A 19,625-nucleotide genomic window follows, 5' to 3' on the forward strand; every position below is an offset into this window, starting at 1 on the left:
TTAATTATTCTTTTAGACATGAAAGATATTAATGTGTACACAGGCAGAGCACGCAAACCATAGAAATTGCTCTGGGCACATTGTAGGTCTCTAGAGAATTAGATTCTAAATGTGGCTGTTCTATTGCTGCATGCAAACAAGTGCTTTCCATTTGTTAATCCAAATCTGTTTTCTTTTCTTTCTCTGTTTTTTATCCTGAAGATGAAGCTGTGTGTGTACAACATGTAAAGATATATATTATAAAACATATTAAAAATGCACAAAAGAAAGTGTCACTGGGGCAGAGAACTTCCTCCTTGAGACTGCACGCCCCATTCCAAACTAGAAATAATGTAACCACTTAAGTACTAGCGGTCTCTGCCCTCTTAAGGACCAGAGACCGCCGGTACAAGAAATGGCGGAATAGCGACGAATACCAGCGAATCGCTGCACATACCCGCCGCAATCACCATCACCGCCGCACATTGGGAAACTTGGACACCCACTCTACCGTCTCTATGACAGCAGAGTTCCTTTGAGCAGGTCAAGAGCCGCTTTCATTGGCTCCTGACCCTGCCTATTAATGTAAACCAATGGGAGCCGCTTATATCGATAGACTGAGTCATGGGCCAATAAAAATCGGCTCCTGACCCGCTCCCAGGGCACTGCCTTTATAGAGATGGCTCACTCACATTCAATAAATTGCATTCATACAGTCACCCATTTGCATTGTAGGCAACACTGCCAAAATTAGGGGTGGTGACAGGAAAATGCTAGTAGTGACTCTACTAAAGAAAGAAAAACCTTCAATTCCATAGTCTGCAATATATACTGTAATTTACTCTAAACAACATGTGTGCTTTCAGAATTTAAGAAATTCAGTTTGCATTTTTACAAGCTCGTATTGAGCTTTAGAGGAAGGAATGAAAAAGTAAATGGTCAGGTTTGTCTGTTGCAGGCTGCAATGGACATCACCACAATGGACATGTAATGCAAATGTGGTGAACAAGCCTATGTGAAAGCATGGACCCTTTCTACATGTCCTTTTGTCAGCTGCAGATAAAATGCAGGGCAGTGGACCTAGTATGAACTGAGCCTCTTAGTTAAAGGGTAGTGCATTTCCATGCATTATCTGGGTAGAAATTCAATTTGTGTATTATTAATAGGCCCTTACAGGATACCAGGTTTAATGTCTTTATCGTTGGTTTATAGAGACGTGAACACATAATTTTCAGTGGCAGTGGCCTTCATTATTATGAAAGCAAAAAAACAAGTGTTTAATATCCACTCTGTTTTCTGTAGTCAATCATGCTTCAAAGTTAGTATTTCTTTTAGAATGGCTCACTATTGTAATTAACTAAATGTTATAACCAAAGTTGTGTTTTGTTTGCACTACACCAGGGTTGCCCAGCTCCAGTCCTCGGGGGCCATATCCATGCCAATATTTAGGACGGACTTAAAAATGGAGAAATGTTTTCTACTGACTTAGTTCCATTACTTGAGGACCTAGCCTTTACCCCCCCTTAAAGGGGAACTGAAGAGAGAGGTATATGGAGGCTGTCATGTTTATTTCCTTTTAGACAATACCAGTTGCCTGGCAGCCCTGCTGATCCTCTGCCTCTAATACTATTAGCCATAGCCCCTGAACAAGCATGCAGCAGATCAGGTGTTTCAGTGGTTCAGACTTATAAGTCTGATCTGACAAGACTAGCTGCATGCTTGTTTCTGGTTTTAATCAGATACTACTGCAGAGAAATAGACCAGCAGGGCTGCCAGGCAACTGGTATTGATTAAAAGGAAATAAACATGACAGCCTCCATATACCTCTCTCTTCAGTTCCCCTTTAAGGACCAGCGCTGTTTTTTCAGATCTGTGCTGGGTGGGCTCTACAGCCCCCAGCACAGATCAAATGACAGGCAGAGCGACCAGATCGCCCCCCTTTTTTCCCTACTAGGGGGATGATGTGCTGGGGGGGTCTGATCGCTCCTGCATGCTGTGGGTGGCGGGGGGGGGGTGCACCTCAAAGCCCCCTCCACCGCAAGATTCCCCCTCTCCCTCTTTTCCCTCCCTGCCCGAGAGAGATCGGAGGCTGCACAGGAACGGATCTGTCCTGTGCAGCCTCTAACAGGCTCCTGCCTGTCATGTGACAGCGATCCCCGGCCGCTGATTGGCCGGGGATCGCTGATCTACTACAACGCTGCTACTGTAGCAGCGTTGTAAAAATGTAAACAAAGTGGATTATTTCTGCTTGTGTTTACATTTAGCCTGCGAGCCGCGATCGGCAGCCCGCAGGCTATTCACGGAGCCCCCCGCCGTGAAATGACAGGAAACAGCCGCTCGCGGGAGCGGCTGCTTCCTGATTAATTAGCCTGCAGCCCGCGACGCAGATCTGTGTCGCTGGTCCTGCAGCTGCCACTTTGCCGACGCGCGTTATGAGTGCGCGGTCGGCAAGTGGTTAATCTGAGCTGTGTAAAAAATGTAAGGACTTCTGTGCTTCAGGACTGGAGTTGGACATCCCTCCTCTAGACCATAAAATAATAAAAGATCACCATTTTGCCTCTCTCTCTAACATGTCCTCTCTTCCTTTAGCTTCCCATAGTGGCCTCCTCCATAGTGTCCCTCTACTTTCTGGAGCTAACTGACATCTTCCGGCCAGCACAGGGCGGGTTTCAGTGCCATGATCGTTCATTGTCTATGCCATATGTTGAGAGCAATGAAGAGCTCATTCCACTTCTTATGCTGCTTAGTCTTGCATTTGCTGCTCCTGCGGCCTCTGTGAGTACCTGTTGTGTAAAATGGGGGAAGTTAACATCACAAGTCTTTCTTGTACTAACATAACTCTGTTCTGTGCTCTACTAGATAATGCTTGGAGAGGGAATACTCTACTGTATTCAGTCTAAACTGAAGGGTCGTGGTAGCTCTGAAGGAAGCATTAATGCAGGGGGCTGCAACTTCAATTCGTTCCTGCGCAGGACTGTTCGCTTTGTGGGTGAGTAAAGCATCATGCATATAGAATGACTGATTGACTGATGAATAGTGATGGCCCAACTGTTCACTGTAAATATATTGTCTTGTCACTAACTGTCCCTCAGAGGGGCTCACAATCTAGTCCCTACCATAGTCATATGTCTATGTATGTTTCGTGTAGTGCAGGGGTAGGGAACCTACGGCTCGGGAGCCAGATGTAACTCTTTTGATGGCTACATCTGGCTCACAGACAAATCAGTAGGGGTTGATTCACTAAGCTACACTGCTCAAGCAGAGCAGCTGAGCTTAGTAAAATTTTCAAAGTAGAAACGCTACTGCTGTAGCGTGCACTACTACCTTATTTGCGCTCCCCCCAAAACGAACAGCTGCTTTAATTGTCCCATTCTGGACCCTGTCAGGGCCAATGACTTTGTAGGATGAGATCCCCACACTTTGATTGGCCCAATAGGCTGCCCGTCACTTGACAAGCAGCCTATTGGGCCAAAGTGTGGGGATCTTGTCCTACAAAGTCAATCAACCCCCAAGTCAGCTAGCTAATTGTACAAGCTGTTAGTCAGTATTTCTCCTGTCTGGATCTGGGGGGATATTGCTGATGTTGCTGAAACCCAAGAGAAGCTGAAGATGTGTCTGACACTTCCACCGCCCAGCGGATCAACTGTATACACATCACCATGGCAACAGGGACAGCCTTCTGTTGCGCATGCATACTGTCCCAGTTTGAAACAAATTGTATGGCTCTCATGGAAATACATTTTAAAATATGTGGCGTTTATGGCTCCCTGAGCCAAAAAGGTTCCTGACCCCTGGTGTAGTACATGTATCATAGTCTAGGGCCAATTTAGGGGGAAGCCAATTAACTGACCTGGCTGGGATTCGAACCAGGGACCCAGCGCTGCAACGCAAGAGCGCTAACCACTATGCCACCTTGCTGCCCAGGTTTGCGAACGTTTGTGGCAAATTCGCGTTCACAAACCAAAAATGTCAAGTTTGCAACATCACTACTGATGAATTACTGACTTGTCAAACACAGGCATTACAAAGGTCTATTCTCTACTTCTAGGCGTTCATGTTTTTGGGCTATGTGCGACCGCATTGGTTACCGATGTCATTCAGCTTGCAACTGGGTATCACGCCCCATTCTTCCTTACAGTATGTAAGCCTAACTACACAAGGCTCGGCACTTCATGTGCTTCAAATCCTTACATCACTCAGGATATTTGCACAGGAAATGACCAGCATGCCATTTTGTCTGCAAGGTAAGCATTGCTTCAGCTTGTACCGCCAACATTCTGAATGCAGCTGCACACCAGATTACACAATTTCATACAGCTAGGCTATTTGGAGCAAACAGCCAAAACATCAGTCACGTAGCACTCATTAGGTGTAACAATGCAAAGGTAGCTAAGCAACCATGTTTGCTTCCTAGCAACAGGGAACTGCAGGCCATAGAAAACAGCAAAAATGGGGCAATTTTCTGACACTGAATATCCACTGCTGTAGCAAGTTTGTAGAAATAATGTGAGCAGTAAACGCAGGTAATAAATCAGTAATACATTGTAACCAAGTCATATTAAGGGGCAAGCAGAAAAAGGTATATCTTTGTTGGAAATTCATATAGATAATAAATGTAACTTCTGATTATTGCTATGTATTACTGCAGACTGCATCTCTAAGCTATTAATATTCACACTTTTGTACCTTACAATTATGTTTCCAGGAAGACTTTCCCTTCACAACACGCTACACTCTCGGCTTTTGCTGCTGTCTATATATCTGTGAGTATCTCTCTCGCTGAAAATGCTCATTGGTGTCATTTTGTTAAGCATCGTTGTCATGAAACCTAATATTACAGATAGAGTGAGATCATCCCATATGCATTTGTACACTTTAAAGCAAATCTGAAGCGAAAATAAACTTATGAGATAATGAATTGCACGTGTAGTACAGATAACAAATAGAACATTGGTAGCAAAGAAAATAGTCTTGTTGTTTTGCAGTACAGGAAGAGTTAAAACACCTGAACTGTTATCTATTCAAGAAGAGCTTCTCTGAGCTATTCCACCAACTTGCTCAACACAGTCTTGTATTCTGAAGATTCAAGAGACAGCGGGAGACAGCTTACTGCATTAAAGTTCAAAAGGCCATTAGCTCTGCTCTGTTTTGCAGCTTAAAATGCAGAGTGTAGTTTCTAAACTGTAAATATGACAGAATGGTGCAATGTTATAAATAAAGCTATATAACGGAAAATCGATGACTCTCGATCGAAAAATGAGACTTTTTTGTTTGCTACTAATGTTCTATTAATTACCAGTATAACATATACAATCCATTATCTCATAAGTTTCATTGTCCCTTTAACATTTATGCATGTTAAAATATTATTGTTAAATATTATATTGTTATGCTTGCTTGTTAAAATATTATATATTATATAAAATAATATAAAGATGAATACTGAGATGATCATTTTCTGAGCTGATACAAACTTTGTTGCAATTTGCATGCAGCTTGGAATTAGGCGATTTAAAACTGGCATCAGCTACATTTGATTGAGCCAATTTCAAGCTTTGCAACAACATTTGTTTCAACTTTGTCTCTGCGTCCGTGTGTGTCCGTGTGTGTGTGTGTCCCTGCGTTTGCACTACTGTGCATGTGCCACGGGACACCCTTTGGACGGAGCAGGACAGCCAGCCGGGCAGATGAAGGCACGCGGGGGGGGGGGGGGGGGGGATGCACGCACTCTGGCTGCAGTGATGGACCTAGCCCGTTTTTAAACAGGCTAAGTCACTAGTACATCATAATCCATCACTTTCAGTAATAGTCTCAGTGTGTGGGAGTCTGGCATTTGCGAGTAAACTGGAAGCTGAGTACTTTTTTTTTTATTACAGGCTCCACTGACCACCAAAATTTGATAAAGGGGCACACTGCATAATAATTATATTTGAGGGAACCCCCTGTCCAGTGTTTGTGGGGCCATTCAATAAGGTGCCTGATAGCAGCAAAGGAAATAGTTCTGAGTGCCATTCTCACTTGAAGAGTTGTATTTCCTTTGCTGTGAAGCTGTCAGGGGGTAAAGGAGCTGGTCAGAACTCTAGTCAACCAGAATACTAATGCCAATAATAACCAGAAAGAAATCCGATCTCTGCCTAACACTATCCAAAATTAAAATAGTTTTACTTCAAGTCAGAATAAATATCAACACAACGTTTATTTATTTTTCAGATGTACTTTAATTCCATCATAACAGATAGTACAAAGCTTCTGAAGCCGCTGCTGGTTTTCTCCTTCGCCATAGCTGCTGGAGTGTGTGGATTAACCCAAATCACCCAGTACCGCAGTCATCCAGTGGATGTCTATACAGGCTTCTTGATTGGAACAGGCATTGCTGCCTACCTGGTAAGCTCTGTGCTCTCACCTTATTCAATTCTCTTTTTTCTCCCAAGTTTTCTCCTAGAAGATAATGTTTCATCTTTTGTTAAAAATAACTTTTTAGTACTCTGCAGCTGAAAAAGTACCAAAAAGTAGTTGGAAAAGAACTGTCAAAATTATTCTGAGTATTTTCGTGGTTGCTGGTGGCTTAAAAGGCATTTTATTGATAGGATGTGAAAATATCACCTAGGAGAAAACGTTAATTGCAGATGGGCCCATGTGTCAGTCATCTCACCATACAGGGGTGTGTTTTATGTTTAAACTGACCACTCTTATGGTGGATACACACGGTGCGTTCGTGCACTCGATTTTCCCATCGATTCCCGTCGATTCCCGTCGATTCGTTTATTTCCAACATGTCCGATTTGGATTTCGATGGATCGTTAGGTCGATTCGCATGCAAAGTATGCCGAATCGACCTAACGATCCATCGAAATCCAAATCGGACATGTTGTAAATAAACGAATCGACGGAAATCGACGGGAAAATCGAGTGCACGAACGCACCGTGTGTATCCAGCATTATTCCTTGTGGAAACTAACTGCTTCACTTGGCAAATCACTTTTACAGGCCTATCATGCTGTTGGTAACTTTCGGGCATCCTCAGAAGATTCTTCTAAAACGCACCAAGGGAAAGATGCTTTGCGTGCTTTAACACAGCGTGGACATGAGTCTGTGTATCATCAGAACAAATCCTCAAGCAATGATGAATTATCTTCTCATCCAAACAGCCAGGCCACCCAGCGCCAAGTGAGTAAAATACACTCAAATGTTCAATGTTTGCGCAGACCTGTTGCTAGCTTGCGAGAGCTTGGTGCAGGCAAGACACGGAGAGAACATAGAAGCTCTTTGCAGATGTTGATCTGACTGGGATTCGAACCAGGGACCAAGCGCTGCAAGGCGAGAGCACTAACCACTACACCACCCAGGTTTGCAAACGTTTGTGGCAAATTTGCGTTCGCGAACCAAAAATGTCAAGTTACATTACTACTGACAGATTTTCAGATGTAGTGGAGAATTGAACATCTCACAGAAATAAATATGGCAAGCTCTATAGCCCTCTCATTTCAGATGTCCTTTAAAACACTAAATTCAGCTTACCTCATTGTCCCAATAGAGAGATTTAGTGGTACAAAGATTTAGTTTTATGCAATGGTAATGGTGTAGGATATTAGGCTGGATAGTGTACTGGCTAAGGGCTCCGCCTTTGACATGGGAGATAATGATTAAAATCCTGGTTGGGGTCAGTACCTATTCAGTAAGGAATCCTTGGGCAAGACTCCCTCACACTTCAGCATCACCTTTTGCATGTATCCTTAGCAGCCGCAGCTCTCTAGCAAGGCCAGGCACAGTGGGGATACAGGACGAGACATGGTGGAGCCACACAGGAGGAAACATGGGGAGCCAGGCACAGCGGGGACACAGGAGGAGACATGGGGGAGCCACACAGGAGGAGACATGGGGAGCCAGGCACAGCGGGTACCCAGGACGAGACATGGTGGAGACACACAGGAGGAGACATGGGGAGCCAGGCACAGCGGGGACACGGGAGGAGACATGGGGGAGCCACACAGGAGGAAACATGGGGAGCCAGGCACAGCGGAGACACAGGAGGAGACATGGGGGAGCCACACAGGAGGAGACATGGGGAGCCAGGCACAGCGGGTACCCAGGAGGAGACATGGGGGAGCCACACAGGAGGAGACATGGGAGCCAGGCACAGCGGGGACACAGGAGGAGACATGGGGAAGCCACACAGGAGGAGACATGGGGAGCCAGGCACAGCGGGGACACAGGAGGAGACATGGGGGAGTCACACAAGAGGAGACATGGGGAAGCCACACAGGAGGAGACATGGGGAGCCAGGCACAGCGGGGACACAGAAAAAGACATGGGGGAGCCAGGCACAGCGGGGACACAGAAAAAGACATGGGGGAGCCAGGCACAGTGGGGACACAGGAGGAGATATGGGGGAGACAGGCACTGCGGGGACACAGGAGAAGACATGGGAGAAAGGCAAAGCAAGGACACAGGAGAGGACATGGGGAGACAGGCACAGCGGGGACACAGGAGAAAACATGGGCGAGACAGGCACAGCAGGGACACAGGAGAAGACATGGGGGAGACAGGCACAGCAGGGACACAAGAGGAGACATGGGGGAGACAAGCACAGCAGGGACACAGGCGAAGACCTGAGGGAGACAGGCACAGCGGGGACACAGGCACAGTGGGGACACGGAAGAATACCTGGGGGAGACAGGTACAGCAGGGACACAAGAGGAGACATGGGAAGCCAGGCACAGCGGGGACCCAGGAGGAGACATGGGGGAGCCACACAGGAGGAGACATGGGGCAGCCACACAGGAGGAGACATAGGGAGCCAGGCACAGCGGGGACACAGGAGGAGATATGGGGGAGACAGGCACAGCAGGGACACAGAAAAAGACATGGGGGAGCCAGGCACAGCGGGGACACAGGAGAAGACATGTGGGGAGAAAGGCAAAGCGAGGACACATGAGAGGACATGGGGAGAAAGGCACAGCGGGGACACAGGAGAAAACATGGGCGAGACAGGCACAGCAGGGACACAGGAGAAGACATGGGGTACACAGGCACAGCAGGGAGACAGGAGAAGACCTGGGGGAGACAGGCACAGCAAGGACACAAGAGGAGACATGGGGGAGACAGGCACAGCAGGGACACAGGAGAAGACCTGAGGGAGACAGGCACAGCGGGGACACGGACACAGTGGGGACACAGGAGAAGACATGGGGGAGAAAGGCACAGCGGGGACACAGGAGAGGACACATGGGGAGACATGAGGACACTTGGGGGAGACATGAGGACACATGGGGGATACAGGAGGAGACATGAGGACACATGGGGGGATACAGGAGGAGACATGGGGAGATAGGAGGACACATGGAGGACACCATTTGGGGGAGGACATGTACAAGACGCTCCTGAAATATGGACGCACCAGGTTTAGTTTATTATTTTTTCCCCTGGTTTTTGCCCTCTAAACCTGGGTGCATCCTATATTCCGGAGCATCTTATGCAGCGGACAATATGGTAATTATTGTTCACAAAGCACATACAGTTATACAGGGAGTCTGTTATTTCATTAGTGTCTCACTTCCCAGTTGAAATTACCAGTGGGGTACAAAAATGAATGTACTCCACTAACCATTTGCATATTTGTAGTCATATAGTCCGTCCAGCTAGTCAGGTCATTACTGTCTCACTTGCATATTACTAATAAAAATAGTGTTCTAAATAATGTCCATATGTTTTTTACTTACACATTCTATCAATTTTTAAAGGGGTTCTGTTATTCCTTTAATGTCTGACAATATGACAATAAATTTGTGCTATCATTTGGAAAAAATAATCCACTTAGTCTGTGTGCATATTTTTGTGTAATCTAATTGTTTATAGAGGATGTCTGTTATCCCTTTGTGTCTGACTGCATTTTCTTACTTGCTGATGGCTTAAAAGCATTTTATTGATAAAATGTGAACATATCACCTAGGAGAAAAAGTGAACTGAATGGGGCCTACAGTGGCTTTGTTGCAAGTCACAAGTGTGAACCCTGCCTCACCCTTTAACTACAAATTGTCATGTCTTGTAATCTGAATTGGCTGAATATTTTAGCAGAACAGTCAATGAATTTGCAGTAACTAACTACTCTTGCTCTACAATTTCCTCCATGTAGAACCCACCTATTCTGTTCTCTTTGGTAACATTTGAAGCTCAAAAATAGAAACAATTTTGGATTTTATGTCTCTTTTAGTCCCCTATACTTTCCTAGTGGTGTAGGGTCACCCTGAGCTGCTTGGGTATTCTAAATTACAGTTGTTATTGTTTTAACTGTACGACCCAATAAAACGCAATGCATTTATTGCTTAATCACTTAAGGACCAACCCCCCTAGTGACCAGGCTATTTTTTACAATTAAGGCCACTGCAGCTTTAAGTGCTCGCTGCAGGGCCGTACAACTCAGCACACATTTGATTCCCCCCCCCCCTTTTCTGCCCACCAATAGAGCTTTCTGTTGGTGGGCTATGATCGCTCCCAGGATGTTCATTTTTTTTAATATAAATATTTATGTATTTATTTTTTAAATAAATTTGCCTATTTTTTTTTTAATTCATCCCTCCCTCCCCCCGCCAGCCAATCAGTGCGATCGGCTGTCAAAGGCTTCAGCCTATGACAGCGGATCGCTTCCCTGCCACTCAGGGGCTGTCCCCAGTACAGCGCTGCCATAGATCGCAGTGCTGTACCATGTAAATAGATGGTGGTTTCGCCGTCTAACAGTCTCCCGGTGGCGATCGCCGCTGGGAGGCTGATGGCGGCGCTCCGTCATTGAAGCGGGGATGCCCCTAGGAGTTAACGCCAACTGGCGTGGAGTGGTCCTGGGGCTGCTGCTTCGCTCACGCCAATCTGCAATATCACTGCAATGTCAGCTTATAAGCATCCAAGTATACATTAATGCACTTGTCGCTCAATTTTACAAAAGTCAACAGGAATATCTAAAGTGGGATGAAACGCATAATAAACATCATATTAAAATGCTCTTAAAAAAAAAATAATGTGTGTGTGTGTGTATATATATATATATATTCTGTAGATATATATTCCATTTAACACTGCAAATAAAGCATGAATCCAGCCTTACTTCTAACAGTTTGATTCTCAATCTCCTCTTTAAATTCTATGGAGAGAACGAGCCCCTGTGCAGTTTTAATTTATGCAGCTGTCTCTGTCTGTCTGCTAGCACTCAGAGGTACAGACTAACCAGCAAGCTCATGGTGAACCACAACTCATTGGAGTGTGTGAGGGCTACAATGGTCCAAAAAGCCCTCTTACTAAAATGCTAAGGATAACAAAAGTTTGCTTTCTTAAAACAGAAACAATTTGCGATAATTCAGGTTGGAGTGAGCTCCGAGATGTCTCCCAGTGCATCACTGCTGAACTGCAAATCAACTATTGTTGCCCTTAGAAGCTAAACACACCTCCAGATCCACTGGAATGCAATGATGTGTCTGCTTGTTAATTGTACAGAGCCACAATAATCCAACATGCATACAGACTGTTTCGGATTGACTGATCCTCATCAATGCATGGCATGGATTAATGTGGCTCTATGGAGTAGGACTTAAAACACTAAGAGGTACAGACTAACCAGCAAGGTCATGGTGAACCAGAACTGATTGGAGTGTGTAAGGGGCTACAATGGTCCAAAAAGCCCCCTTACTAAAATGTTATAGAAAACAAAAGTTTGCTTTCTTAAAACAGAAAGTATTTGCGATAATTCAGGTCAGAGTGAGCTCCGAGATGTCTAACATCTTTGGCTAGCACTCAGAAACTTTGTCTGATTGATGCCAGAGATGGACAAAGGAAGCCTCGGAAGTCTTCAGCATCTCTTGGGCTGCAGGGATAGAAAAAAAAACTTCCCCAGAATGCTAAAGGGTTTGTTCTCTCTTTAGGGTTTATAGGAGTTTGAGAATCAAAGAATTAGAAGTAAATCTGCAATCATGCTTTATTTACATTGTAAAACGGATTATACAGTATATACTGTATATACCAGCGTACATACGGAGGATACCAAACTCTTAGATATGATAAGCTGTGTGAAATAAATACTTCTTACAAAGTAGTTAATCTGTTTCCAGAGGCTCCACTGAGTAAATATGTATCTTCTTTTTTGACAGGTTCAGCGTGAGAAAAATTCTCTTGGTAGCCTCAAACGTGCCAGTATGGATGTTGATTTATTAGCCCCTAGAAGTCCGATGGGAAAAGAAAATATGGTAACCTTTAGCAACACTCTTCCCCGAGTCAGTACTCCATCCATGGAGGACACTGCTCGTAGACACATGACTATGCATGTGCCCGCAGAAGGTTCTCGTCAGCGAAGCACAGGTCCTGAGTGGAAACCAAAGCCAGTGGAGGGACGTACTCTGACGCTTGGAGAGGAGGTTGCTTTAGCACAGGCACATAGAAGGGCAGCCTCTGAAACTTCAGGAATTGTACTTGATGACCCAGACTCAGACAGAGTACCACCATCACTTTATCCCACAGTTCAAGCTCGGCCAGGGGCTCCTCGAGTACTCATTCAGCCACGCCCTGCCGTCCCTCCACTTTTACATATCCCTGAAGAAAATCAGACTGGATCCCCCAAGAGCAGTTCAGCAATTAGGGCCAAGTGGATGATGATGGCTGAGAAAGGAGGAGCACCACGAGCAACTACAAATCCTCCAAGATTAATGCAAGTTATTGCCATGTCAAAGCAGCAACAACAGCAAGCATCAGTGCTAGGTTCTGGTACTCCCAAACATTCTGAAACATCTTCCTCCTCTACAACCAGTAGTTCTGACTCATCCCAGTACCGCTCACCCTCAGAACGGGACAGTTCCAGTATTGTCACTATAGATGCTCATGCTCCTCACCACCCTGTTGTTCATCTTTCATCAGGCAATGGCCCATGGGAGTGGAAAGCTGGGCAAAAGACTGGAGAGGCACAAGAACCAGGAAGCTATGACATGAGCAAAGACTTTCGTGGCTACAGGACACAAAAAGGTGCTGGTGTGTCTCCAGGTTCCTCTATTAGTGACCTAGAACCTGATTCTGAACCACGCTGTGGACCAACTGTCAATGTTGCTGGAGGTGTGCCTACTCCCCTAGTAGCCGAGACAATTGGCATTTCTGCAAGTCGGGAAGCTAGCCTGAGGAGGAAACCTCCAATAAGTGAAAGGGATGGAAGTGAAGAAATGGAAGAGCCCTTTTATAAGAAGCTCCAAAACCAGCGATTTAAGGACTGAAAAACAGGGAAGACATAGAGGAAAAATGTAAATACAGTATGTTGGCATGTTAGAAAAAGGGAAGCGACACAAAACAAGACAGCAGCAAACCACTGCCTAATTATCCTGGAACTATTCCTCTACAAAACTGTCTGATCTCCGTGGAAAAAATCCTTTTTCAATACTGACATTTTGAACTACGTGTAAAATTAGCAGCATACTCAAGCTGCCTTTGTAATTTGTTCAGTACATTGAACTGATAGAAAGTGATCAAGAAGAATGCCTTTGTTTTGCTTGTGCAGGAAAATGACTCCCACAAGGGGAGTATTGTAGCATTTGCAGTTGTATATTAAAATGAGTTCATTCCTTGATACAAACAGGCCATGCAAGTCTCTCCAGCGCAATGGAAAAGCTGTTTTCCTCTGCTACAATTTGCTCAGGAAGATATAATGCAATCTATTTGTGTGCTGTTAAATTTGAGAACGTTTCAGGATGCTCTTTCAAGCTGTTTAAAGAAAAACATATAATTATGACAACAAAAAGTTTCAGCAGGAGATGATGGTTAAAATTTTTGTCAATCATGTTCAATTATGCTCTGGATAACGGGAGAGGACAAAGCAATGTTTAAAGGCACACAAAAATATACTACAATTTGCCTTATCTAACAATTAAGACTGTAATTATTCACAAACGGACACTATTAGCAGATGCTAAACTAATGTGGTGATATTTGGTATGAAAAATGCAAATTCTAATAGGATGGGGGCTCAAAATGAATTCTAAGGCTTGCTGAGGTCTGACCCACAGGCTGCACCCTATGCGGCATGTATTGGTTTATACTTCTTGAACTGTTGTTTGAAGGATTTGTACTCAATTTGCATCACTTTTTTGCCCAATTAAAGTTTGTCATTTTGAATGATTGTGTTTACTGTCTCAGACAATCACTTTTTCACAGATATGAAAATGTTATCAAGTTTTGTGGAAACTTTAGTGGGAAGAGCATCATGTTAGTAGTGGGGTTTCTGTGGCCCCCAGGTTGGTAATGTCCTGATCACATGATGTCATTATCTGTCTAGTATTTTTGTTAGGCCGGGTTTCCACTAGCGCCGGGTGCCCATGTCCGAGATGGACGCCAGCACTCCGAATCTCTGTAGCCGTGTCATGTATGGCTATAGAGATTCGGATGCATTGTCTGGAATTCTGAAGCAGTGCTTCACGTTTTTTTCACTCATGCGGGAATTTGGAAGCAGCCAATTTATTTCAATAGGCTGCGATTCCAGATTCGGATTTGTGTGTGAAATTAGGCAAAATCAGCTCTAGTGGGAGTGGAATCCAGGTCCAGGCACGGAACCTAGTCGCATGCATTCAGTGATGGAACTTGTTTTCTATCTGTGTAAAATGTATTTATATATTTTAAGTATTTATATAGCGCCAACATGTACTGTACAGCCAACATGCCATACTGTACAGAGTATATTGTCTTTAACTAATTGAAATCTCTTCAATTAGTTGATGGTAAATAAATCACTTAAAGTGAACCTCCAGACTAAAAATCTACTCAGCAGAACTGAAAAGGCTTGGTGTTTCTTTAACAGTTTCACAGCATCAGAACTTTGTTTTTCTTACCAAAGCATCATTTTTAGCTGCATTTTTACCTAAGCTCCACCCATCAAAGAAAAAAAGCTCGGGCTTTTTTCCCCTGATGCTGTGCAGAGCACGATGGGATTTCCTATGTTATTATTCACGTTGCCTAGCAACTGGGAGAGGTGCTCAGGACACAGGGCAGTTGGAACTGTGTCTCATGCTCCCTGTCACCTCCTTTCAACCAAGAAGATGGCTGCCATCATGAAATCAAACATTTGCCTGTTCTTTTAAAAACAGTGTGGGTAAGAGATTACATTACCTATCTATTTTAATTAACATACAGTATGTTTATTTAGGCTGGAGTTCCTCTTTAAACAAGCCTTAACCAAACTTGCTTTCATGTGATCTCATCTGTGATGTTTTAAGGCACGTACACACACCAGGCTACTGCAAACAACGGGTCTACAGACCCGCCCGCGGGGCGGCCGTTCTGCCTACAGTTTGACTGTGTGTACAGTCTGTCAGCGGTTTGCCTTATCAGCCTGCCGACAGACTGTACACACTGGCAAACTGTCGGCAGAACGGCCACCCCGCGGGCAGGTCTGACGACCTGTCATTTGTAGTAATCCGGCGTGTGTACGCGCCTTTACTTATCAAAATAATATATGGTAATTATAGCAATGCATGGTGTTACCTCACCTTTGTGGACAAATTTTAGACCTTGTTTCCATAAATTCTAAAAGTAACATTTTCTGCATATGTTTAAATACTAACATTTGGGTCCTATAGAAATTATAGGGTTTATCTCTGGGTCTTTGGGGAACTTAGAGGCAAACTGCTTACAAAGCAAGGTCAATATTCACAGTTATTTATTATAGATGTCAACAAAAGATATAAGTAATTGGAGTTGATTCACTATCTTATGATAAAATTGGATGGTAGCACGGTGGCGTAGTGGTTAGCGCTCTCGACTTTCATTGCTGGGTCCCTGGTTCGAATCTCAGCCAGGTCAACATCTTCAAGGAGTTTGCATGTTCTCCCCGTGTGGGTTTCCTTTGGGCTCTCTGGTTTCCTCCCACATCCCAAAAACATGCATACAGATAAGTTAATTGGCTTCCTCCTAAATTGTCCCAAGACTATGATACATGCACTACACGATACATACATAGACATATATGTCCCTATGCTAGGGACTAGATTGTAAGCCCCTCTGAGGGACAGTTAGTGACAAGACAATATACTCTGTACAGCGCTGCGTAATAGGTCGGCGCTATAGAAATACTAAAATAAATAAATGGCAATTTTGCCAGTACTAACGCCACTAGAGTATTGTGTATTGTTCAATCAGCGCAACCTGTGGTACATGGGTACCGCTTGCATTGCACATGTTACGCTACTTGCATAACACGTGATATCATAGCAACGTGAGCGGGTTGCGCTGATTGTGCAATGCGGGCTACTCTAATGGGGTTAGTGGCAGTAAAATTGCTGTGCGCTCTCTGCGACAAGTCAGTTTTACCATAGATTAGTTAATTGACCCCATTGTGGCCAATCATCAGAAAGATGATATTTCTGCAGAAATAATGTCAGTTTTGGGGAGATGAGCTGATCATCACAGCTATGAAACGGACAATCATCAGAAATGATATCCGCTTTTATACAGGTTTGCCTGTCTCCCCTAATTATTACTTTTGCAAATAGTGTTTTCATGAAAAATAAAGGTACTAATAGAACTCACTGAGCTAGAAAGAAAAGGATGAGTGAACAATGGCATATGGGGAAAGCATAAGATATATAAATGTTCAAATGAATTGATGGTCCAGTCTACCCTACCTACGTACAGCTTATGTTTGGCTCTAATTACATTCAGTCCTGTTAGTTAAAGTCACCTCACTCCTGTCTTTATACCCGGACATATCCTGTCCTCTGAACCCAATCCCCTCTGAGCTGCTCTGTGCTGGTTCTCTAGCCCCTGACTGACTAGTTCAATCTTCCCCTCACTGCTGGAGTCTTCCCCTATTAAAAACCCTTGTCTTGACTTTCCCAGCCAGCAGACCATTTTTTTTACTCCTTTACACTTCCAAACAACAGATTATCTTGTCTGTCACTTTCTCCAAAGCAATCTGGCCACTCACAACAATAATTTGCATTTAGCTCCTAAAAAACAACAACATTTATTGCACTGATACTCACCTGACTGCTCAAGCATTCATCCTTCTTGTAATCTGAACGGTTGAACAGTGCTTAAAATATTTAATGAAAGGGAATACTAAACTAGCCGATTACACTCTCTGGAAAGGATTATTTAGACATCTTCAAATCCTCTTAAAAGTAGTTATAGTTCTTAGTTAGTGTGAGCATATTTAATAGTTAATTTGCTGAAGATAATGAAATATTTCTGTTCAGGAGAGATTACCAGTTTATGTCTCCATTCATAGTAAAATCTCACCTAATCTGGATTCAAAAACATCTACACTTGTCTGGGGCAATTAACAGACAACCTGATACTAATATTTCTGGGTGTGGGGAGAATAAAGATAACGGTAAGTGAAAGGAAGCAAGACTTTCAGATATTACCGCACCACTCTAAATGACAATTTGGGAGAGATTAAAAGCTTTCTAATGAAAATATTTGAGTTCTGAATGTCATGAAAAGGAACTAGACCCTCGTTTGTCTTATTTCTGCTGTCTGAGTTCCCATTAAGGGCATTTTTGTTTACATGTGCAGCTGATGCTGTAAGAGGTAAACCCACACACTACCACTGCGCTGATCTTTAGGTCTGTTAAAGGGAGAATGTGGTGGGCCCCAGTATAATCTGTTACTGGCAAGCTAACAATGCATGGTATATCACAAGAGGTTTTGCATCTCCTCTGCCCACCGAGCAGTGTTGCCAACCTTTCACTTTATTTTTTACTGACAAATACCTAAAAATTTACTGACAAATGTTTTTTTTACTGACAAAATCCCCTGCGCCGCACCGAAAAATGGGCGTGTTCACGCAACGGAATGTGGGCGTGGTCATGGGTGGGGCCAAATATACATGATTTTAGTATTGCTGTAAAAGGTCTGCCAGGGAAGTTTGAGCTCTGCCATAGTGTTTCCCCCCTTCCCCCAAAATACATGTAAAGTGGTCGTGGCAAGTAAATGCACATAATGACAAACAGCGTTTCCCCAGTAAATGCATGTAATGATAGACAGCGTTTCCCCACTAAATGCACATAAGAGACAGCGTTTCACCAGTAAATGCACATAAGAGACAGCCTTTCACCAGTAAATGCACGTAATGACAGACAGCCTTTCACCAGTAAATGCACATAATAAGAGACAGCTTTTCACCAGTAAATGCACGTAATAAGAGACAGCTTTTCACCAGTAAATGCACATAATAAGAGACAGCTTTTCACCAGTAAATGCAAATAAGACAGCTTTTCACCAGTAAATACACATAATAAGAGACAGCTTTTCACCAGTAAATGCACATAATAAGAGACAGCTTTTCACCAGTAAATGCACATAAGAGACAGCTTTTCACTAGTAAATGCACATAAGAGACTGCTTTTCACCAGTAAATGCACATAATAAGAGACAGCGTTTCACCAGTAAATGCACATAAGAGACAGCCTTTCACCAGTAAATGCACGTAATGACAGACAGCCTTTCACCAGTAAATGCACGTAATGAGAGACAGCTTTTCACCAGTAAATGCACGTAATAAGAGACAGCTTTTCACCAGTAAATGCACATAATAAGAGACGGCTTTTCACCAGTAAATGCACGTAATAAGAGACAGCTTTTCACCAGTAAATGCAAATAAGACAGCTTTTCACCAGTAAATACACATAATAAGAGACAGCTTTTCACCAGTAAATGCACATAATAAGAGACAGCTTTTCACCAGTAAATGCACATAAGAGACAGCTTTTCACTAGTAAATGCACATAAGAGACTGCTTTTCACCAGTAAATGCACATAATAAGAGACAGCGTTTCACCAGTAAATGCACATAAGAGACAGCTTTTCACCAGAAAATGCACATAATAAGAGACAGCTTTTCACCAGTAAATGCACATAATAAGAGACAGCTTTTCACTAGTAAATGCACATAAGACAGCTTTTCACCAGTAAATACACATAATAAGAGACAGCTTTTCACCAGTAAATGCACATAATAAGAGACAGCTTTTCACCAGTAAATGCACATAATGGCAAACAGCCAGTGTCCTCAGTATATGTAGCAAGCAGATATATGTGCCCAGTATATGTAGCCAGAGGTATATGTCCCCAGTATATGTAGCTAGGGGTATATGTGCCCAGTATATATACCCAGTATATGTAGGCACGGGTATATGTGCCCAGTATATGTAGTCAGGGATATATGTGCCCAGTATATGTAGTCAGGGGTATATGTGCCCAGTATATGTAGTCAGGGGTATTTGTGCCCAGTATATGTAGTCAGGGGGTATATGTCCCCAGTATATGTAGCCAGAGGTATATGTGCCCAGTATATGTAGTCAGGGGTAGATGTCCCAGTATATATAGCCGGGGGGTATATGTCCCCAGTATATGTAGCCAGATGTATATGTGCCCAGTATATGTAGCCAGGGGTATATGTGCCCAGTATATGTAGCCAGGGGTATATGTGCCCAGTATATGTAGGCAGGGGTATATGTGCCCAGTATATGTAGCCAGAGGTTTATGTGCCCAGTATATGTAGGCAGGGGTATATGTGCCCTGTATATGTAGGCAGGGGTATATGTGCCCACAATAGGTAGCCAGAGGTATATGTGCCTAGTATATGTAGCCAGAAGTATATGTGCCCACAATAGGTAGCCAGAGGTATATGT

General features: G+C 43.7%; 1 protein-coding gene across 2 annotated transcripts in view; it reads left to right on the plus strand.

Moving 5' to 3' along the window:
- PLPPR3 (phospholipid phosphatase related 3) overlaps positions 1 to 14,112 on the plus strand; it is a 38,204-nt gene extending 24,092 nt beyond the window's left edge. For both annotated transcript variants that reach the window (XM_068271235.1, XM_068271234.1), the window contains exons 3-9: positions 2,569 to 2,754; positions 2,839 to 2,968; positions 4,028 to 4,223; positions 4,685 to 4,742; positions 6,190 to 6,363; positions 6,967 to 7,146; positions 12,111 to 14,112. In XM_068271235.1, the coding sequence (XP_068127336.1) occupies positions 2,569 to 2,754; positions 2,839 to 2,968; positions 4,028 to 4,223; positions 4,685 to 4,742; positions 6,190 to 6,363; positions 6,967 to 7,146; positions 12,111 to 13,217 (2,031 nt within the window). In that variant the 3' untranslated portion in view covers positions 13,218 to 14,112. The remainder of the gene's footprint in view (positions 1 to 2,568; positions 2,755 to 2,838; positions 2,969 to 4,027; positions 4,224 to 4,684; positions 4,743 to 6,189; positions 6,364 to 6,966; positions 7,147 to 12,110) is intronic.
- Positions 14,113 to 19,625: the final 5,513 nt, after the last annotated feature.

This window comes from Hyperolius riggenbachi, chromosome 1 (genome assembly GCF_040937935.1).
Source record: "Hyperolius riggenbachi isolate aHypRig1 chromosome 1, aHypRig1.pri, whole genome shotgun sequence".
Classification (NCBI taxonomy): Eukaryota; Metazoa; Chordata; class Amphibia; order Anura; family Hyperoliidae; genus Hyperolius; species Hyperolius riggenbachi.